A 22,954-nucleotide genomic window follows, 5' to 3' on the forward strand; every position below is an offset into this window, starting at 1 on the left:
TCATAGATGTAACCCTAAAACAGCCATGGGAAACTTGCTGTCCTCCAGAAGTTGTTTGTGACTTCAGTTCCCACCAGGCCCAGCCAACAGGGACAATGGTCAGGGCCATCGGTGATAAGCTACTGTTTTAGTGCTAGTCTCCCACATTTATTTGTTTATATGATGCCTTTCTACCCGACATCAGGTCTCCAAGGCAGCTGACAGTAAGTAAGCAAGATTAATGCACAGAAAAATATAATGAAAACAATAAAACCTAAACCAGAGAGTGGGAACCAGCAGCCCCCCACCTCAAGGTTGCTGGATGACAACTCTTTATCATCCCCGACCACCAGTCATGCTGGCTGGGGCTGATACGAGCTGGTGTCCAGCAACATCTGGCCACAGGTTCCCCACCCTTGGGTTTAGAGTTTGGCCACCCTTTTGCTTAGGTTCGTTTTCATTAATTTCTCTTAAGCAACGGCACTGGCAATTCAAACTACGCTTGATAAGAGCCAAGTAAAAACATATGGCAAGACCTCAATGGTTCAGCAAGTTAATGATTTACAAAGAGTCTTGGAAAACCAAGAGCTGATGGGCCAGGCCAAAGCTCCACAAAAGACCTCAGCTCACCTGCAGATTAACTAAAGTGAACTTTGACAGAACCCAAGCAACTCGCTCGATCCAATTCAAGCTCTAGCAAGGGACAATTAGCTCTGGTTCCAGGAACCAGGAGTGGAGACGGAGGGGGCGACTTCCAAGACTGGAGGGAAAATGCTGGCATCCCTCTTTCGTTGATGAAAGAGATCTGCAGGGCTGGGCCCAAGAAATGTGAGGTTTCTGGCACAGAAGGGTCCCCCCACCTTTAGACGATGCCCCCTGGCTTGCACTATCCTCTTGGCGGCTTTTCTTCGGGGCTTCCTCTGACTCCTCTTCGCTGTCAGCAAAGTCCTCCAGGTTGGCGATATCGGAGGGTTTGACGCTCATCAGGCTTGCCAGACTTTGCATGTCCTCATCCCTGCAAAGGTGAAAGGGTTAAAGGAATGTCACAAGAAGGCAGCTGCTTTTCCATCATCCACCCTCACCAGGACATTTTTGGCCAAAAGTGACTCCGCTGCTCCCTGAACAATGGATGCCAATCCAGTTATTGTAGATCTTACTATAGGAAAATAGGAAGGTGTTTATTCATCTAGCCAAGTACTTTCTTCAACCAATTCCAAGTGCTGGTTCAAGGACTGCCTCTCCCCATATAAACTGACCCTGGACTCTGCGTTCCTCATCTGAGACCCTTCTTCATGTGAGGCTCAGAGGGTGGCAACACAAGAACTGGCCTTTTCTGCATTTGTGGAATGCCCTCCCCAGGGAGGTTCACCTAGAGTCTCATTATATGTATTTTAGGCGCCAGGCGAAAATGTTCCTCTTCAAACAGGCCCTTGGCTGATTAATATTCTACAACCTTTTAAATGTGTTTGTGGGAAGGGGGAGGTATTGTTTAGTTGGTTTTGTTTTAACTATTTACTTGTGTTTTTTACCTTGCATTTTATCCTGTGGACCACCCTGAGATCTTGTGATGAGGGGCAGTATATAAATCTAATACTGTACATAATAATTTATTCAATTTTGTGTTTTTATATCATGGTTTTATGTTGTGAACTGCCCAAGACCTGCTGGTAAAGGGCAGGATGCAAAATAAGTAAATAAATAAATGTTATTCTGTCTAGTGGTGACTCTCCAAAGTTCCTGTCTCGCAAAGTGCCTTCCTTTTTCATCCTCTACAACCCAAAGATTGTTATCAACATTCAGAGGAGGTGCTCCATCTCCTGAGTTAATGGGCCCTGATGCAAAGCTACCTTTGGCCAATACAATCTAGTCCAATATTGCCTGCTCTGACTAGCAGCCATTCTCCAGGGTCTGTAGTAGGGAAGAGTCTTTTCCCATCTTCTTCCACCTGATCCTTCCAACTGGAGATGGCAGGCATTGAACCGAGGATCTTCTGGAGGCCAAGGAAGTGCTATGGTGCTTTCCCCAAAGAAAGGGCAACAAAGGATTCCAGGATAGCCTCATTTTTAAAACGGAGGAGGTCCTCCTGCCACAACCCTCTCCCCGAAAGGCAGCACTCACGTGGCTTTCCCCTCCCGGAGGAAGACGCAAGAGAGGGTGAGCTGCAGTGTGGCGGCCACCACCTTCACCGACCGCGGCTTCAGATTCAGCTTCAGGTCCACTTGGGTGGGTGTGGTGCTGGCAAAGCGCTTGAGGTTCACATCCACAGAAGCCAGGACCTTCCGGTGCCCCTTTGATTCCTGGCATGAGGGCGTTAACAGTCATGATTAGGACAACTGACATTCTCTCTGCGCACATATTCACAAACTCGCCTTTCCCACTTGCCCCTTATTCCTCCCACAATGCATGGCTTTCAAACCCCTTATCCCTGCATGCCTCCTCCCCGCCATTAGGAACTCATACTCAGCCACAATCTCATGTCTCTGGCTATCAGAAAATTGCCCTCATTGCCATCATCTGCCTGGGATCAAGTCAAAATACTGTACTTCCTTTCCACCTTTAACACTGGGGAATGTTTTCCAGCCTGAGGGCTGCTTTCCCTTTTGGGAAACCTCCCGCAGGGAACATCTCAGTAAATGTGGGAGGAGCCTTGAATGTAAATATTATCTTTGTGCAGTAGTCTAGTTTCTACATGTCCCTACCCATCTCTCTACCCTCCATCCAGGAAAGTGAGAGGCTTTGTCAGTTTAAAGGCCACGTTCCTGCCAGGCAAGAACACTTGGGGTGTGTGAGGGGTGTGGCCTGAGGAGAATTCTGAGGGCCAGACAGAGAGGCCTGGAGGGCCACATCTCATTCCCTTGGGCCTGAGATTGCCCATCCCTGCTTCCTTGCCTTGACTTGGCTCATACAGTGGGGCCTTCAGTGGTTGAATCAGAGAGTTCTATAGTTCTAAGGCGCCTTGGAGATCATGCAGGAATCTTGCAACTATGACATCTCTCTGCCTAAAAACCTCCAGAAAAAAAGAGCCCGGAGCCATCTGAGGCAGCCTGCTTTGCTGTCCAACAGCCTGGCATAGGAAGCCGTTTCTCTGCAAATTCCACCCATTCAGTTCTAGTCTCTTTGGAGCAGCAGGATGCAAGTCAGCTCCACTTCAGACATGGCGGCCCGTTGGATAGTTTAAAATGGCTACAGGATCACAGAGCTGGGAGGGAGAGAGGGAACACACAGATCCTTGATGGAGTTGTAAGCTGCCAGAGGCACTAAGACTGGCACGGCATCACAACCACAACCCCAGAGTGAAAAATCAGGGACATTGACAAGGCCTGTCATTGCTGCGTGAGGTGAGGGCATCCTTTTGCTTTTTTAGAACTCAATCAATACAGGTCTGTATTGCTGGGCAAGGGACACTCCTGGCAAGAAAAGATGCCCACAGCTTTAGACAAAAGGACCCCTGCCTCCTCCCAGTTCCTATTCCCAGGCCCACCAAGGCCCACATTTGAGGCTCCCAGAAACAGGTTCACTTCCACATACGTTTTCAATCACGAAGGTCCAGTCTTTGTCTTCATATTCCTCTACATGGGGATCCTGGAAAAGCAATGAGAAGAAGGTCACCTGGAGTGGAGGTCTGAACATACAGTACCTAGGGCTGCAATCTGACCACAAGCACCCTCCATCTAGGATAATCAAGCCTCTTTCTAGGAGATCATACCGTTTATCCATCTAGCACAATATTGCCTGCTCTGGACTGGACTCTCCAAGGTGGGGAACCGAGGGCCACATTCTTGTCTAGGCAAAATTCTGTGAGGTGGGGAGTGGGGACATGCCAGCAGTGGGCAGGGCCAGTGGGAAAATAGTCAGAAAAACAAACGTAAATATTAACTTTGTACAGTAGACTACAGTCTATGTACAATCGCACGACCCTCTTTCTTTTGCAAAATGCATTATCGAAGGCCACACTGACGGAAAACAAAAGCACTATGACACCAGTTTAAACAGTAAATAGCTTTCCCCAGAGAATTCTGTTAGCTTGTTAAGCGATTTGAGAGTTATTAGAAGACCCCTACCCTCTTCCCAGGGTTACAATACCCAGAGTTCCATGTAAAGAAGGATTGATAATTATAGCTTTGTGAGGGGAATAAGGGGTCCTCTAACAATAATCAGCACCCTTAACACACTAAAGCTTCTATAATTTATTTGGGGGAAGCCATGACTGTTTAAAATGGTATCATAGCATTTTAAATGTGTGATGTGGATGCGGCAGAAATCTTCCTCCTCCTAAGGCCTTCCTTGTGTCAGTCATAGAGCCCACAACAGACTCCCAGCACTGTGGCTGCCATACCCGATAAAGCGTCACCATGATGTCCACATTTTCAGGTACCATCCACACCACAGTACCCCTATAGGGGTTCTTGATCCCTGGCTGCCAGCCATGAGCCTGCAGGTGGAAAAGCAGATAAGAACAAGCTAAAACATCAACTGGTACCTCCAGAGGTGCAGCTTCTGCTGGGATTTGGACCCCGCACCTTAAGGCAGCCTTCCCCAACCTTGGACTTGCCAGATGTTTTGATCTATACAGCTTCCATCCACCCCGGTCAGTTGCAGGAGGGTCCCAGGTTGGGGAAGGCGGAGGCCAAACCCCGCCGTAGTTGAGAAAGTCAACACACCTTGGAGCAGATCCTCCGGTTCCTTCGGGTCCAGACCACAACCAGCTTGTCGGGCTGCCTGGCATTGGGAGAGAAGACAATTCAGAAACAAGAACAAAGAGGCAAACGTACTAGAACCCATAGAGATGTATAGGCCACGTACCTCTACCTGTTCTTAGGCCTAAGGCAGAGATGGGGAACCTCTGGCTCTACAGATGCGCCTTGATTACTTTTATATATCCCTGTCTGGCTGGGGCAACCCAGTCAGATAGGTGGGGTACAAATAATAAAACAACAACAATTTATTTAAAATATCTAAAAACTGCTAAACACATCTAAACAGTGCTTTTTTCTGGGGGTACGCATACCTCTAAACATTTTGTGAATCTAAGTTTGGCCTCATTGAAGGGCAGTATTTCAATATGGGTAGAAAATGAAAGTACCCCTAAACATTTTTTGAAGGGGAAAAGCACTGCATCTAAAACAAATTGAATTATGGTAAGTTTGTTCTGGGTATAAGCTTATGTGTGCATGCACACTTTTTCAGATACGTGTGCATGCACACTAAAGCTTATACCCAGAACAAACTTAGTTGGTCTCTAAGGTGCTACTAGACAGTTTTTTTTTAAAAAAAATTGATGCTACTACTCTTGGACTCTGTTTCAGTTGTGGCAAGTGCCCCCCTCATTCCAGTTCAAATTTGACTTCTGGGAAAGTTGCACTTGCATGCCATTCTGAAGAAGAAACTCTTTGGCTAGTCTCTTCCCCAAGTTGGTTTCAGGAAAAAAGGGAAGCTATGATCTGCCCCCCAGGCCAACCAGGCATGTACTGGTGGTATTAGGGGATGACTTGGTACATTGTCATCTCTTCTGCTTAATAGCCCACCGCTGCTGCTATTGCATTCCCAGTATGGGGTGTGGGGCAGTGGTGTTACTCCTCAGTTCCATTACAAGCAATGCCCAGCTTCTGATTTTGCTGCTACACTATTTCCCTCCTAATAAACGAAAAACAGATTAAGACTTGCATAAAGTTTCTAAATATCCGGGTAGGCTTGTCTGAACAACAATGTTTTCAGCAGGTGCTGAAAAGAGTACAGTGAAGGTGCTTGCCTAATGCCAATAGGCAGGGAGTTCCCAAGTTAGGTGCTGCCACACTAAAATATTGAGTACTTACAAATGCACAAGGAGTACTATGTGGTGCCTGTAGCCGTGCCAGGTCCGTTGACTGAAGTGGTCAAGTGTGTGTGTGTGTGTGTGTGTTAGTACTTTTTAATGGGTGCCTTGGCAGAAAGGCGGCATATAAATGCAATGAGTAAATAAAAAAACCCTGTTACGGTAGTTGATCTCTAAGGTGCTACTGAACAATTTTTTCATTTCGACTGCGTCAGACAAACATGGCTACCTACCTGAATCTAAAATATTTTTTGTTAGCATTCAAAGTACAAAGTCCTGTGCAAATTCCTCTGAGTTCATTGGGACTTCATACCCTCCAATATTTATCTGATAAAAATAAGGACATCCTATTTAACAACAACAACAACAACAACAACTTGTTGTGGTGGTGGTGGTTGTTTTATTATTTATATTCTGCCCATTTGACTGTGTTGCCCCAGCCATTCAGGGTGACTTCCAACATACAGTGGTACCTCGGTTCTCGAGCGTCTCGGAACGTTTCAGTTTTTCTATTTTCTCCATTGAAATTGAAATTCTCTCCTTGCACCTTGGTTTTCAAACGTTTCAGAAGCTGAACGGTCTTCTGGAACGGATTACGTTTGAAAACCAAGGTACCACTATATATCAAAATCTAATAAAACATTAAACATTTAAAACAGTTCTCTATACAAGGCTGCCTCCAATTGTCTCCTAAAGTGTGCATCTCCTTGGCTTGGGGGTCGCATACCCGCCAACATTTCTCTAATGAAAATAGGGACATCCTAAGGAAAAGTGGGACCAAATCAGAAACCGGGATGGTTTCTATAAATCCGGAAATGTCCCTGGAAAATAGGGACACTTGGGAGGGTCTGGGACTTGTTCCAATGTAAGGCCGCATCCACACCTTACATTTAAAACAATATGATACCACTTTGTTTAAAGTTGTAGCTTCCCCCAAACAATCATTCTTCACAGGGAACTATGAATTATAACCCTGTGAGGGGAAATAGGGGTCTCCTGACAATTCCCAGCACTGTCACAAACCACAACTCCAATAATTATTTGAGAGAAGCCATGACTGTTTAAAGTGGCTCCACACTGCTTTAAATATATGGTTTGATTGCGGCCTACATCTCCATACGGACTGAGGCCTTAACTGCCACTTTATATCCCACCATTTATTTATTTTAAACATTTCAATGTTGCCTCCCCACTTCCAAGTCTGAGGCGGCCTGCAATAATACTAAAAGGCATATCGAAACATGAAAATATACAGGAAGAAAAAACAATCGAAAAACCAGGAGAGAGTTTAAGGTTATAATGCCCTGAGCTGTGAGCACCAGTGAAGGCTTAGGAGGGCTGTTCTAGCCATTCCTCAGGCCTTCAAATTCGACAGAGGGTTAGTCTCTTGCAGCAAAAACAGCATCTTATAAAAGCTAACAAAGCCTTGAGTTGGGCATATGTCAGCCTTTGATAACCTGGGATAGAGTTGACCAAAGTTGGCATAAGCTTTTGTGGGCTGAAGCCCACTTTGTCAGGTGCACAAGCTTCAAGGACCACACCAGCTTCTTGAGCTGATTCTCGGCAGAAAATGACTTCTTTGCTGGCATGTGGAAGGGAACCCGTGGCTTCTGTGGGGCAGCGGAAAGGAAGACTTCCTCATTTTCCTTTCCGGAGTGGGCTTTTGAAACCAAGAAGCTCTGGGGCCAGGCAGTAACTTGAACTCTGGCTCAGCAACACAGAGGTTATTTCGGTGGGAAGCTTTATCTTCCCCTTCCCAGACTTCACCGGGCGCGGCTCTGATCCTCCTCGGAGCTGGGCCAGGTCGCACCCAGCCAACATGGGTGTCAAAAGCGACCAGCCCCACTGCTGCCCTTCAGGCCTGATCACACTTTCCTTCATTTCTCAAATCGAATCAGGAGTCTTTGCTCTTTAGCACGCACCCTCTCAGATAAAGCTCCTCTCCCTGCCTGAAGTTTAGGATCAAACCGGATTTAACCCAACAGCCTTCCCTGGTTCTGAAAAGAACCCAGGTGTCCTGGCTTCCTCTTTGCCAGGAAGAACATGTGAAGATCCTGAGGCATGTTCTGAGCAGTGGTATACAGTTATTGGACTAAGGGGACTAGGCTAGTCCCCTAAATGTTCCCCGGGTGCCTCCTTCCGTTATTTTTCATTGCATTTCTATATTTTAGAGAACACATCTCAAAGCAGTTTACAACACACTAAAACATCAAATAAGACAATTCAGAATAAATCAAATCCAAGCCTCAAGGAAAATATTTCGGATCCTCTTAGTTACATTTTGCTTCCCCCAGTCGCCAACATGGCATCCACAGATTTCCACATGGTCACAGTTGGACCCGCGCCAGTCGCAAGACACGCCTAGCACCTGGCTAATTTCTAACTCTGCCTACTATAGCAGGGGGTGGGGGACTTGTGGCCTTCCAGATGTTTCAGGAGCCCAGCTCCTATGACCCCCTGACCATGGGCCATGCAGGCTCTGGGCTGATGACAGCTGAAGTTCAGCAACATCTGGAGGACCGCAGATCCCCCTGCCCAGACTCCTGTGCTCCCCAATCACAACATACAGTGCACCACACACACACACACACACACACACCTGTTGATGAAAGTGATGCCCAGCTTCATCTTAATAGCCTCTATAATTCTTCCGGGCTAGTGTCCAAAGGCTAATTTTAGCCCCTGGGGGCTAGGAGTCATAAATCCGCTGCAGGTGCTGGGTTAAATCTGGGCGCAGTGAGGAAACCCAATACACCCACCAAGCGTCCTTCTCTTCATCACAGAACAGCCTTGCAGCACTCTCCACTTTCACCCAGAATGGAGAGCCAGAGGGGCAAAGACCCCCATGAGAGGAGGTCTCAAGGCAAAGGTTAATCTCGGAACGAGGGGCTGGAAGTCAAGTTGACCCCCAGGCTCCAGTGTGTAAGGACCCAACTAAGGCTACACTGTGTAGGTAAGGTGAAGGTCAAGGACCCCTGGACAGTCAAAGGTGACTATGGGGTTGCAGTGCTCATCTCGCTGCCTTCAGGCCGAGGGAGCTGGTGTTTGTCCACAGACAGCTTTCCGGGTCATGTGGCCAACATGACTAAACCACTTCTGGTGCAACGAAACACCGTGATGGAAGCCAGAGCGCAAGGAAATGCCGTTTACCTTCCCACTGCAGTGGTACCTATTTATCTACTTGCACTGGCGTGCTTTCAAGCTGCTGGGTTGGAAGGAGCTGGGACAGAGCAACGGGAGCTCACCACGTTGCAGGGATTTGAACCACTGACCTTCCGACTGGCAAGCCCAAGAGGCTCGGTGGTTTAGACTACAGCGCCACCTGCGTCCTACACCATGTAGGAGGAAGCAACAGAACAAAGAAACACTCTTGACATGCCCAGAGGTACCCTTGTTCTTCAAGATTTCTTTTTCCATTTTGCAGCTGTGTTTGGCTCTGGTGCTGGAAAACAGGGTCTTGAGCAGACTATTCCCCTATTGGATGCTGCTTCAGGCTACAATTCCCATTGACCCCAGCCTGCACTGCTGCTATGACTGGGGTGTATCCTTTTGTAATGCCAACATCAGATGATTACAATTATATTTAAATCGTTTCTGTAATGTGTCAGGGTGGCAGGTGGATGCTTTGCCTCGTTTCCTCACCCCAAGTCTGCTAATAAACTCTTCTTGACCTTCCATATCCTAGTGTTCTTCAGACACTGGGCTACAATTCCCATCATCCCTGATTTGGCCAAGGAGACTGCAGAAGCGGGGAGATGGGAATCCAATATCTGAAGGGATGCAGGTTTCCTGCCCCTGTTCTAGGAGCTTGGTCCTGTGAGCTCTGGAGATAGCTCAGTCAGTAGAGCATGAGACTCTCAATCTCAGGGCCATGGGTTTGAGCCCCACGTTCGGAAAACATCCCTGCATTGCAGGGGGTTAGACTAGATGACCCTGGTGCTCCCTCCCAACTCTACAAATTCTATGATTCAGAGCCAGGGATGGGCCCCCAAAATCAACACAGCATCTCAGGCCGGTAGCAAAAAAATGTGTTCCTGTACATGTGCTGAGTGTGTAGTTCGGCACCATTAGTGAAATTGAAGATAAACACTCTTAAGTCAGGCTTTAAAAAGAGAAAGAGAAAGAAAAGTACTGGGGTTTGAGCCAAGTTCTGTGTGGCTGAATGTTCCCCCCCCCAAAAAAAAAATCTAGCCAAGTCATGGGAATGAGGGTGTGGCTGAGGACCAGCAAAAGTACTGGAAATAACTTGAGCTCAGAGGAATCCAAGAGCTCTGAAGTCAGATTACCCCCAAGGGGAGGACAGACTCCACACTCCCACTCAGCTGCGTCCCTGCTCTTCCCATCTGAGACAACCCACATTCCCTCCCTCCTGTTTCCATTTTTTGCAGCGTTCCTGTTATCCTAACACACCCACACCCTGAAGTTTCAGCCCTCCCTTTTCCATTTTTAGCTCTGCAATGACTAAATATTTATCATTTCCCGAGTCCCTTATAAGGCCTTTGCCATGTCAGAATGAGGGGAGGGGTGTGTGTCCTTATTCGCCTGCTCTTCCAACATATCAGTCTGTCTGGAACTCCCAAAGTCTGGCAACCGGCTCTTCTCCCAGTGGAGTTTGTTGCAGGGAGGGGACAGGGGGGCTAGACATGAGAAGTAGGCCTGACCTCCAGCATCTCACCTCCCCACCACTTTAAAAAAGAAAAAGTAACTATATCAAGTCAGCCTTCTCCCACCTGGTACCATCCAGATGTTTAGGACTCCCATCAGCTCCTGCCAGCACAAACTAGCCCCTTCTGCCCCAATCTTCTTCCTCTTTCTTCCACTATTCTGAATGCAAACCTCCAGCACATCATATATGTCAGGACTCAAACCAGGAACATGCAAAGCAAAAGAGGAGGAAGAAGTGACTCAGAGCATGTGCAGAGTACATTTGCATCTAAGATCAGCATCCTAGGTAGGTTTGTTTCTTTCAAGCCCCTGAAGCTTGAACAGATATCACCAGCAGATGACTTTTCTTGGGGAGATGCTAGCTGCACCCCAAACTGGTGCCTCTCTGGCCGGCTAAGGAACCAGAAAGCCCACAGCTCAGCAAGTGAGAAACAGCATCTTTCCTGAGTGTTCATGCTGCTCCGCTGTCTGTGCTCGCTGAGCGCTTAGGAAGTTATCTTCTACCAAGTCCATCCTTCTGTGACTGGCGACAGCTGTCCAGAGACAAGGAAGTTTTCTCCACTACTGACTACCTGATCTGCTAGAATCATAGAATTGTAGAGTTGGAAGGAAGCAAAAGGATCATCTAATCCAGCCCCCTACAATGCAGAAATCTTTTGCCCAATGTTCTAACCCCGAATCCTGAGATTAAGACTCTCATGCTCTACCAACTGAACAATAACATGGGCCCTTTTTGCAAGCGTAGGCAGATGCTTTACTGCTGACTTTTGCTTATCACCCCGAACCTAAGGCAAGATTCCAGCTCTCTAGTTCTGAACAAAGCACTGATTTAAAATAATAACCGTTTCTTTATTCTTTAAAGCATTTTTACCCTGCTCTTCAGTTTAAGAAGGCTTCCAGAGAAGTTTACAAAGACCAGTAGTAATAAGATACAGTGGTACCTCCTGTTACGAACTTAATTCGTTCCAGAGGTCCATTCTTAAGCTGAAACAGTTCTTAACCTGAGGTACCATTTTAGCTAATGGGGCCTCCCGCTACCAGTGCGCGAATTCTGTTCTCATCCTGAGGTAAAGTTCTTAATCCAAGGTACTACTTCCGGGTTAGCAGAGTCTGTAACCCAAAGTGTTTGTAACCCGGGGTGTTTGTAACCTGAGGTACCACTGTATGCTCTTTCTGAAGCTTATAATCTAAAAGATGCAACACAAAAGGGAAAAGGGACTGGGAGGGAGGAGGGGAAAATGCAAACTCAGCCGCTAGTTCCTCATGGCTCAGCACAGAGGAAGCTGCCTTATCCCAAGTCAGGCCCGGGATACGTCTAACCCAGAAATGTCTGCAAATGACAGGCATGAGTCTCAAGACAGGAATTTTGCAAGTGACATCAGTTAACCTAGAAGACAGACGGCCCGAGCCAGTCGGATGGCACAGACAGCACCTTGTGAAGTGGAGAGAAAGAATCAGCCTCAGGCAACTAAGCAAGGAGGTCAGGCTCAGTTCTGCTTTCCCTTCCTGACCACTGCAAAGAAACTTCCAGGCTAGCAATGTCAGTGTCTCGTGTCTATGGCTGTTCCTGGTGTCCCTGGCACGGCACAGCAACCTACTGCCCAAGAGAAGAGGCTGCTTTCCTACTGCAGGAATGACCCATCCATTCAGGCTCACACCTTTACTAGACTGGCAAAGCAGGAACCCAAATGAGATGACCGACCTCCTAGAAAGACCACCAGATGTCAAGGACTGACTGGACAAGAAACAGTGGAGAACCCCCTTGGGAAGCTTCAGAGCCAGGGGAGTGGTGGTGGGACACGGAAGACAGGTCAGAGAACGGAGGGGAGGCAGAATGGTTGGATGCTCAACAAGCAGCAGGCTTGAGTGAGAGAGGGGAAGAAGAGTCAGAAAGCACTGCAGACACAGGATAGGCAACTGAGGAGGAGGTAGGAGCTGAGGCTACAACAGATTTACAGGAGCCTGTATTCAGCTCCACTCTTCCCTTGTCTCCATGGGCACAGAGGGCTTTGCCATGTAGCAGAGCAGAGAGCTCAGAGAGTGTGGGGGGGGGAGCCCTCCGCGACAGAGTGAAGCAACTTTACTGCTCGTCTCTGAGTCTGATCTGCAGCTGAACCAGCCCTGACACCAGATTTTCCTAGAGTGCAAGGGAGATGCGCTTCCACCCTCCCCAGCTTGGGAGTTTGGAGGACAGGGGAAGCAACTTCTCCAGTGACACCATCTCTAATCTGTCCCCTTGCATTTGGACCAAGCCCCCCCTCCACCCTTTACATAGTCCCTTGTACAGTTTACAACAGGGGTAGAGGTCCTTTTTCCCTTCTGGGCACCTTCCTGGGGGCTGCATGCAATTGCTTGGCGGAACTGAAAACAAAAGTGGACAGCGTAATGAATGTTAATGTTTACTTTTGTGCAACAAGGCTGGTTTCCACACACACACCTATTCTGGCAATAATAATAATTTTTATTATTTATACCCCGCCCATCTGTCTGGGTTGCCCCAGGGACTCTGTGCTGCTAGTAGCATATATAAAAACATGATAAAACATTCAACCTTAAAAAGCTTCCCTATACAGAACTGCCTTCAGATGTTCCCTAAATGTGATATACAGTGGTACCTTGGTTCTCAAACTTAATCTGCTCTGGAAGTCTGTTCCAAAACCAAAGCGTTCCAAAACTAAGGTGTGCTTTCCCATAGAAAGTAATGAAAAACAGATTAATCCGTTCCAGACTTTTAAAAACAACCCCTAAAACAGCAATTCAACATGAATTTTACTGTCTAACGAGACCATTGGTCCATAAAATGAAAGCAATAAACAATGTAACTCAATCAATCAATCAATCAATCAGTAGTTGATCTGGCTTCCACACAGTCACGAAAACAAAACAAAAAGAGCCGCAAAAACGCAAAATAAATAGCAAAAACAGACAGACCTCAGTGTAACACTCAAAACAGAAGTGTGGCACTCAAAACAGAAGCATGGCAGTCAAAACGGAAGCATAACACTCAAAATGGAGCATGTTCGGCTTCTGAAAACAGTTCGCAAACCAGAACACTTATCTCCGGGTTTGCAATGTTTGGGTTCCAAGTTGTTTGAGTACCAAGGCATTTGAGAACCAAGGTCCCACTGTTATTACTCATGCCAGTCAAAAGCATTCAGGGGGTGGGTGGCCAGAGAGGAGGGGGTGGGCCTGGAGCCTGAGGCCCCTTGCAATTCCATCTTTTCCCTTTTTTCCAATTCACCTTTATTCCTAGCATCATGGGCACCCAATCATCCTCATTCCACCCCCCAACATGCCAAGATACCATGGTCGCTGCAATTTCCAAGCTGGATTGCCTCAGCACACGCTCTTTGTGGGTCTGCCCTTGAAGACAGTGCAGAAACATCAACGGGCGCAGAGCGCAGCTCCCCGTCTTCCTGTTACAGCTACTGTGTGACAAAAAACAGATTTCGGTCTGCTCTGTACAGCACCAGTTGCATTGTTTACCCATTTGCTTCCGAGTTCGATTCCACGTGCCAGAGCTGAAAGTTTTGCAAGCCCACCCATCGACAGAGGCCTAAACGCCATGCATGTTATTATTTATTTGTTTCCTTTGTTAAATTCATATTTCAATGTTCCACTAAACGGTGCTTAATCAAGGCAGCTAACGAAGTAAAAATTGTTATGTGGGGGGTGCGAATGAGGATACCCCCCCCCCGCATGGGCCATCTGTGTCCTGCAGGTTTTCCACCCCTGACTGCTCTGTAATTGTGGCAGAATTCGCTAGACCTTTTCCAGATGGGTTTCAACATAGAATCATAGAATCATCTTTCACTTCTATCAGGCATTTGTCCAATCTGGGTTATTTTCTGGGCTTATTCAGTACATAGATTGCTTTTAAATGCAATTTGGGGGAAAATGGCCTCTCCTGTTGTTTTCATGATTGCATGGACTTGTTGTTTTTTATGTCACAAACCACTCTGAACTACTTGGAAACTAGCAACATCGTAAATGGGTTAAATCAATAAAAACATGATTCCCTTTCACCTCCATTTACCACTTCCTGGTGCACAAGCTTCTACCCGTAACCTAGAACACAACTTGTGAAATGCAAACTGGTTAAAAAGGCCTGCACAGGAACCGGCGGCCCCTGGTGCAAATCTCATCTTTGCCATGAAAAGCCTAGGTATCTCCTTAGGCACGCAAAAGCGACACAGGAAACTGCCTTAATGCAGAGTCAGGCCTCAACCAGAGATGGGAAACTCCCCCCCCCCACACACGTTATTGGACTTCAACTTTCATTATCCCAGTGCAGAGTTAGATGAGTCTAATGATACCATTAAGGCCTTTGGCTCTCCTGGTCTGAAGACATTTCCCAGCTTTACCAGGAAATGATTGCAGTCAGTACTACGATCTTATTTATTTTAATTTTTTTCTAAACCAGAGGAGTGTACAACCGTAAAAATACAGTGCTATCAAGCGATAATATAAACAATATGAATTAAGAAGCAATGAACTACAGTACAAGGTTACTAAGCAAGACAAAGACAACAAGCATTGCTCTACCACTGAGCTATGGTCCTTCCCATAAAAGATAAAGTAAGCTTCTAGTTCTCATGGTTGTGAAGAAAAGGCAGAATTAAACAGGGACCTGGGGAAATGCCTTATAGTACCAAGACAGGCTATTGTTTCATTTGGCTCAGTATTGTCCACACTGACTGGCAGCAGCTCTCCAGGGTGTTGGACAACTCTCTTTTGCAGCCCTGCCTAGCAATGTCCAGGTTTCAACCTGGGACATTTTAAAACGCAAAGCATGCCATTACCCCTCCCCTGGAGGAGCCCTTTCCCCAAACTGTCCCTCCTCTCCCAACCTTTTGCACCTACAATACAGGTTTATGAACACAGGGCCTTGTAAAAAATTATACCAAGATATAATTTGAAGGTTTTAGTGTATTCTTGTGCGTACAAAGTATGAAATAGAATAGAACAGAATGTAGTTGGTAGATCAGAGACTCAATCTCAAGATTGTGGGTTTGAGCCCCACGATGGTCAAAAGATTCCTGCATTGCAGGGGGTTGGACTAGATGACCCTGGTGGTCCCTAACAACTCTACGATTCTAGATGATAATATATTATATCCCTTGGGTTTATTAGCAACACCGGCCTACCTTAAAAGGCAGTTGTGAAACCCTACCCCGCCCCTTCACCATTGCTCGTGCATTCCCCGCCCTTTTCTCCACTTCCTGGGTCCAGACCCCCCCCCCCGCCAAAAACCCTCCTCGTGTACTCACAAGACCCTGAGTCACCGTCTCTCCCTCTCCCCCACGGACTCGCTGCCCCACCCAGCCTCACCATTTCTTGGTGCACTCCACCACCAGCTCCTGGTAACAGGCCACGAAGTGGAATTTGGCCGCCCGCTTGCCGACGCGCTGGAGCCGCTTCCACACCGAACTCATGGCCGCCCCGTCGGTTTCCGCGGCTGTCGCCTCGCTGCTGCGGCTCCGGAGGAGAGCTGTGAGTCGCCGCCGCCGCCTTCTTCACACCCCACCGGCGCCCCTCCGCTTGGCCCCCATCACCCGCTGCTGCTGCTGCTGCGTCTCCTCCTCCCCGAGCCCCGACGGGGCGAGCAGAGCAGCCTGCAGAGAGCCTGCCTCCTTCTCCTGCTGCTGCTGCCGTTGCCGTCTGAACGCCTGGCTCGCAGCCCGCGGAAACCTGGCCGGGAGGAAGTTGGTGCAGAGCGAGAAAGTTACAGACTTCGAAGCGGGGAGAGGAAGAGAGAGCGGGGGGGGGGGGAGCCCGGTCTCCGTCCGCCGCTGGCAAACGGGCTGTGGGTGTGATCTTCAGACGGAGAGGGCGGAGCGCGGGAGGGAGAAGCAGCGGCAGAAGGCGGCAGCAGCAGCAGCAAGGCAGAGCAGGGAGCGAGCGACAGCTGACGGCAGCTACAGCACCCGCACCCACCCCGGGACATCGGGGCTGCATGTCTGCAAAGAGACCCTCAGACGGGCTGCCTCTGGGCCTCGGGCTTGCGCTCCGTCGTTTTGGCCAACCTCCGCCGAGTTGTTTCTGCCCATGAACAGACGGCCTCCTCCTCCCTTCTTCAACCCCGGCCAAAGTTCGTAAATGGCTTCAAGACGCCTGCCTGCTGGGCCGAGCAGCAGCGTAAGGAAGAAAGCCTGTCTTAGGAAATAGTGCCTCTGGGCACATGCAGAGTGTTTGCCCGTCCAGCGCGCGGCTGCTTAGATGGGTTCCACGGTTTTTTTTTTCTTCCCCAAGCCACTGCCGTGTATAAAAAAGGGAAATAAATAAAAGACGGCACACTGAGCAATTCCTCTCCCTCTCCTCCTGGCCCTACATTCTCCTGCGTTGGCCATTAACCAGGAGGAGGAGGAGGAAATTCTGGCCAGCTGGCAACCCCGCTTTGTCAACAGCAAAACCGGCAATGCTGCTTGGCATTGGACAGAAAGACAGTCGGGGGCCATGTGAATAAGTAAATAGTGGAGAGTAGGGTGCCTTCTGAGCATGTGCAGAGTGTTAATTCGCTTGCCCTGAAATAATCCTTCTCAAGGAGGGTTAGAAGGCTGCATGCTGAAAGGGTTGGCCTCCAGGCAGCCACCGGCCGCTTTTGAACCTTTTTACATTTACGTCCAACTTTTCTTTCAAGCAACTTGGGGGGACCTACCCGGTTCTCCCTGGGTATGGTCCCATAACCCCTGTGAGGTAGATTAGGCTGAGAGACAGGCCGCCTAGGGAGCTTCTTGGCTGAGGGGTGGGGTTTGAACCCTGGTCTCCCAGGTCCTAGTAGTCTGACACCTTAACCACTGTACCACACTGCCACATCCATTCGTTTTTTCCCTCACACTGGGGCTGCTCTTTCACAGAGGTGATAGACAGATGACCTTGGGTCGTGCTAGTCACTTTCACACCCCCCCCCCACTAAATCTAACCTACCTCACAGGGTTGCTGTGTGGATAAAATGAGAGGGGGCTGTGTGCGCCCCCTTGAGCTATTTGAAGGAAAAACATGCTATCAATGGCTTTAATTAACCAGCAGTAACATTCTCACTGCCATCCACAGGGGTTCCCTGGAGGGTTTGGAGAGGGAATGGGAGGAATAATACCCACCCCTTCCTCACCATATTGCAAGCCAGAATGTATGACAGGATATATTATTATTTTTTAAAACCAAAGTAAGGATCCTCCCGAGCAGACATATTTCACTTCCTCCGAAGTTTTGTTGCCAGCTTGAGGACCCAAATTCCAGGTCTCTCAATCTTTCACCTCGAATTCTGAGCCTTCATCACACTCCTCAGCCCTCCCTCCCTTCCCTGCCATCTCTCCCTCTATCCCTTCCTTCCTTCCTTCCCTCCCTCCCTCTGCTTCTTTGGCTTCTTACATATTTGCCTTCTAGCTCAGAGAGTATAAATAAGCACCCCGTAAACTGATCCCAAACTGATCCTGGCATCATCCTGGGTGGGACGGGTTCGTCATGGAAATTCACCAACCCCAAATTTAGCAACCGAGGGACAGAATCTGTCCCAGAGGCTCCGGAAGGGCAAGTAGGAGGGATGAGGCTCGTGTAATAGCTTAAATAATGCGACACCCTTCAAAAGAATGGGTGGCTTAAAACTGGGTGCTCACCTATCCCCACACAATCACAGCTCTACCACTGTAAGCAACACAGAACTGCAAGTGACTTTTCATGCTGGGATGTTTGTGTGCATATCCTGTTATGGTTCCACCCACTCTAGTGATTTGCCATAATAATAAAAATAGAGGGGGAGTAGCAATGCACCTGAGCAGGCTCTTTTAAAGTCGCCCCCTGTTTTTAAATTTGCACCAAAGTGCTTTTTAAACATTAGGTACTATTACACAATTGCAAACTTTTAAAAGGTTGGGGTGTGTGTGTTAAAATCTGCAATTCAGTGGTGGGGAACCTCAAGCCCCTTCTGACTCTCGCAAGTCCCCAAACTTCCCTGGCTTTGTACCTTGAGAGTTTTTGCCTGTCTTACATGCCCCTGAACTTCAATCATGCCTCTTGCTTGCCTAGATGGAGGGCAGAGAAGGTTGTGTGATTGTGTGTAGGAAACTAGCCTACTGTACAAAGGTAACATTTGCATTGATGCTCTGCTCACTTTTGCCTTTGCTCCCATAGAGTGTAAGGTCATACCAACATTTCTCCAATGATAATAGGGACGTTCTATTCCACAGTAATAATAATTTTATTATTTGTACCCTGCCCATCTTACTGAGTTGCCCCAGTCACTCTGGGCAGCTTCCAACATATATAAAAGCATAATGAAACATTAAAAATCTTCCCTAGACATGGCTGCCTTCAGATGTATTCTAAAGGTTGTATTGTTTCTTATTTCATTTGCTCGGAGGGTTGCATAACTCCATACCCTCCAACATTTCTACGATGAAAATAGGGATGTCCTAAGGAAAAGCAAGGGAGATAGGTGGCGCTGTGGGTTAAACCACAGAGCCTAGGACTTGCCGATCAGAAGGTCGGTGGTTCGAATCCCCGTGATGGGGTGAGCTCCCGTTGCTCGGTCCCTGCTCCTGTCCACCTAGCAGTTCGAAAGCACGTCAAAGTGCAAGTAGATAAATAGGTACCACCCTTGCGGGAAGGTAAACGGCATTTCCATGTGCTGCTCTGGTTTGCCAGAAGCGGCTTAGTCATGCTGGCCACATGACCCGGAAGCTGCTCCCTCGGCCAGTAAAACGAGATGAGCACCGCAACCCTAGAGTTGGCCACGACTGGACCTAATGGTCAGGGGTCCCTTTACCTTTACCTTTAAGGAAAAGCAGGACATTCCAGGATCAAATCAGAAACTGGGATGGCTTCTATAAAACCGGGACTGCCCCTGGAAAATAGGGGCACTTGGAAAGTTTTTAAGGTTATCAAATCTGCTATTCATTATGGCTTTGTCCTACCTCCACTGCTGGAGGCAGCATGCCTCTGAAGGTAAAAGGTGAAGGTAAATGACCCCTGGATGGTTAAGCCCAGCTGAATTTGACTATGGGGTGTGGCGCTCATCTCCGCTTTCAGGACGAGGGAGCCAGCATTTGTCCATGGACGGCTTTCCGGGTAATGTGGCCAGCATGACTAAACCGCTTCTGGTGCAACGGGACACCGTGATGAGAGCCAGAGTGCAAGGAAACGTTATTTACCTTCCCGCCACAGTGGTACCTATTTATCTACTTGCGCTGGTATGCTTTCGAACTGCTAGGTTGGCAGGAGCTGGACAGAGCAACGGGAGCTCACTCCATCATGTGGCTTCCCACAGGCGTCTGGCTGGCCCTTTGCAAACAGGATGCCAGACCGAATGGGCCACTGGCACTTATGGGGGAGCTGTGAACAGGAAGGCAATTATTATTTATCATATTTGCACCACACCTTTCCTCTAACAAATTGTTTACTTCACAACAACTCTGCAAGGTAGGCTACGCTGAGAAACACTGGCTTGTCCAAGCCCACACAAGCAAACTTCATGACTCAGGAGGAATTTGTGTGAATCCACCCAGGTCCTTTGTCCATGACATCACAACAAAATAACAATGTGCTGTCAGAGCGTGTTTTCCGGTTTTTAAGCACGGTTACCCACAGTTGAGCCCTTGGGAGGGTGGTGGCAGCCAGCAGCTGGAATTAATAAAGAATCCTTAAGGCTCATTTGGAATCTGTTGCTACCTGTTCCAAGGCAATTTAATTAAGCACTCGGAGCTTCGCTCTGTGGTGCAGGACGCAAGCTTCCAGTTAAGAATGCTGTGTAAGCCAAAAGCTTTCATCATCCTTCATGCCAACAGAAGCTGATCCAGCCCAAGGAGTGATCTGACCCATTTGGCGTCTCTCGCTCCAAAGCCTAGTCAGAAAAGTGCAAGCATGCTTTGAAAGCCTGGTGCGGAAAAGTGGTTCTCAGGTCACAAGCCTGTGCACAGCTACAGGTTCCTGGTGGCTGGGAAAGTGCGTTTCTGGCTTTTCTCACTGCGCACAAGAGCTCTAGAGGTGGGGAGGAGTACTTGGGGGGGGGGGGACAGCCCCACCCAGGACAAACAGAGCCTTCCTGTGACTCAGCCTGGCAAGAGCCGGCTGCTCACCCTGACACAGCAGGTGAGTGAGGCTGCCCCTGGGGCAAGACGTACAGGTGGCTTTGGCCCAGGGCCTGAATAGCAAAGAGGGATCTAGAGACGCCTCGTTTTCTGCTGAAGTTTCTGAGAAAGTTGCCTAGACAGAGCAGGCCAATTCGGGCGAAGAAGGAGGAGGCGGGGCGTTGGATTGCCAAGAGAGGCTGGCTGGGAAGGCCTGAAGTCCTGCTTGAAATGAACAGAGGAATATGCCCTCTTCGGAGTCAGTTCCCTGCGTCATTTCCAGCCCAGTATTGCCCACAGCAATACCCAATATTGGGACGTGGGTGGCGCTGTGGGTTAAACCACAGAGCCTAGGACTTGCTGATCAGAAGGTCGGCGGTTCGAATCCCAGTGACTGGGTGAGCTCCCGTTGCTCGGTCCCTGCTCCTGCCCACCTAGCAGTTCAAAAGCACGTCAAAGGGCAAGTAGATAAATAGGTACTGCTCTGGCAGGAAGGTAAACGGTGTTTCTGTGCGCTGCTCTGGTTTGCCAGAAGCGGCTTAGTCATGCTGGCCACATGACCCGGAAGCTCCCTTGGCCAATAAAGCGAGATGAGTGCTGCAACCCCAGAGTCATCCGCTAATGGACCTAATGGACCTAATGGACTGGACCTTTACCTTTTATCGCCCACAGCGGCTGGCAAGAACTCTCCAAGGTTCCAGGCAGGGTCTGATCTGGACATGCTGAGGACTGAACCTGAGACCTTCCAACTGCAAGGCACATGCTCTACCATGGAGCTCCAGACCTTTCCTAAAAGCTGCACGGGGTGGTCCTGTGACTGGGTTCTGGGACCTTGGTTACATGGCTTTGGGGCTTTGGGCAAGTCACTCGCCCCCAGCCTCAGGTGCCTTTTAGAGGAAGAGCAGAACATCAATTTGCAATTTTCCAAGGTGCATTTAGCAATCAGGGAGGGACCACCGTGCAGGAGGAGAGAATATGTTCTGTGTGCAAAAGGTCCCATTTTCAATCATTTCCAGGTAGGATCTGTGAATGACTCCAGTCCAAAATTCTGGAGTGCTACTGCTGGTCAATGTGGACCAAGGCTAGCTAACTTGTGGGTCTCCAAATATTGTTTGACTACAACTCCCATAATCTCTTGGCCATTGGCCACGTTGGCTGGTGGGAGCTGTAGTCCAAGAACATTGGGAGGACCAAGATTAGCCATTCCTGGTGTCAACAATATTGAATTCTATGGACCAACAGTTTGACTCCATGGGCGCCAGCTTCCTATGTTCCTTCTGCTGATAATGTGTGTGGATGCTCAGTGTCCTTTAACTGCATGCAAAGTATTACAACTGAGGTTTTACTGAGGGCAGGATTAGATAGGAGATTCCTTCCAGCTTTTCAGGGTTGATCATTTTGTACTTAATGAGAGAGAGATAGCCCTAGCACAAAAGCCATACGTGCTCTTGAATTGCTCAGAATTACCTTTGGCCTGCTTCAAATATGTCCTGTTCACTATTTTTATGTAAAGTGATGAATGTTAACACTCAACAGTGTTTTGTGCAATGGTATTTTGTTATCTCCATGAAAAAAGCGTGTGTGTGTGCAGACACACACACAAAACCGTCCCACAATTCTGTAAACAGCCTTGCTCTTAGAATCTCCTCTTCCCACCATGTTGGATGGTTTCTATTCAGTACGCTAATTCCCAGAAAACGCTGAATTTGGGCTGGAGCTTTACTGCTGAACCTCTTTCCAGTTCCAGCACTGAGCATGTGCAAAATGTCCTCCTCTTCACTGGTAACCCCCCTCTGCAGCTTCTGCCATGCTGCCTGGGGCTGTTGAGAATTGCAGTCTGGAGGGCACCGGATTGGCAAAGTCTGGCTCTACACAAAGGCAGGGTTGGAGCTCACCAACCTTTCTCAGGCAGTAGGGGAAGGGGAAAAGTCCTCCAGCATAGGACATTATTACCCAATACAGATTACCATATTTTCCGCTCTATAACACGCACCCGACCATAACACGCACATAGTTTTTAGAGGAGGAAAATCCGTAGGCATGCCACCCGTAGGCATTCCCTCCATAACACGCACAGACATTTCCCCTTACTTTTTAGCAGTAAAAAAGTGGGTGTTATGGTGCAAAAAATACGGTAAGTCATGGGTCATAAGGCTGGGCAGAGAATACTCATTCATTCCAGAGGCTGGCCTGTGTTCTTGTTTCTGATCCTTAGTTCTCCTCATTTCTGATCCTTTGCTTGCCACATTTTGTGCATTTCCTGAGTGCATCTAATGACTATCCAGCTGCCATCCATGCTCGAAAGCCAGAGAGCTCGCAGGCTTTTATCACGGAAGATAGTATTGTAGCCTAAACACCAGATCAAGTGAGATAACCGAAATCTAGGCAGCTCCTCAAAACTTTCCTCCTTCACCTTTGAAGTGAGTCTTTCTTC

The 22,954-nt window shown here is 48.3% G+C and overlaps 1 protein-coding gene across 5 annotated transcripts in view; it reads right to left on the minus strand.

The window, feature by feature from the left end:
- The window catches only part of EHBP1L1 (EH domain binding protein 1 like 1), a 41,913-nt gene extending 25,634 nt beyond the window's left edge, over positions 1–16,279 (minus strand). For 2 of the 5 annotated variants that reach the window (XM_083716831.1, XM_083716830.1), the window contains exons 1-6: positions 15,788–16,271; positions 4,641–4,698; positions 4,316–4,411; positions 3,508–3,561; positions 2,098–2,276; positions 840–994 (exon numbers count right to left, since the gene is read on the minus strand). In XM_083716831.1, coding sequence (XP_083572957.1) covers positions 840–994; positions 2,098–2,276; positions 3,508–3,561; positions 4,316–4,411; positions 4,641–4,698; positions 15,788–15,891 — 646 coding nt within the window. In that variant the 5' untranslated portion in view covers positions 15,892–16,271. Of the gene's footprint in view, positions 1–839; positions 995–2,097; positions 2,277–3,507; positions 3,562–4,315; positions 4,412–4,640; positions 4,699–7,248; positions 7,563–15,787 lie in introns of those variants that run through there. The other 3 variants (XM_083716833.1, XM_083716834.1, XM_083716832.1) reach the window with 3 other exon arrangements.
- Between the last annotated feature and the right edge of the window lie 6,675 nt (positions 16,280–22,954).

The sequence above is a fragment of the Podarcis gaigeae genome (assembly GCF_964106915.1).
Source record: "Podarcis gaigeae genome assembly, chromosome: 16".
Lineage (NCBI taxonomy): Eukaryota > Metazoa > Chordata > Lepidosauria > Squamata > Lacertidae > Podarcis > Podarcis gaigeae.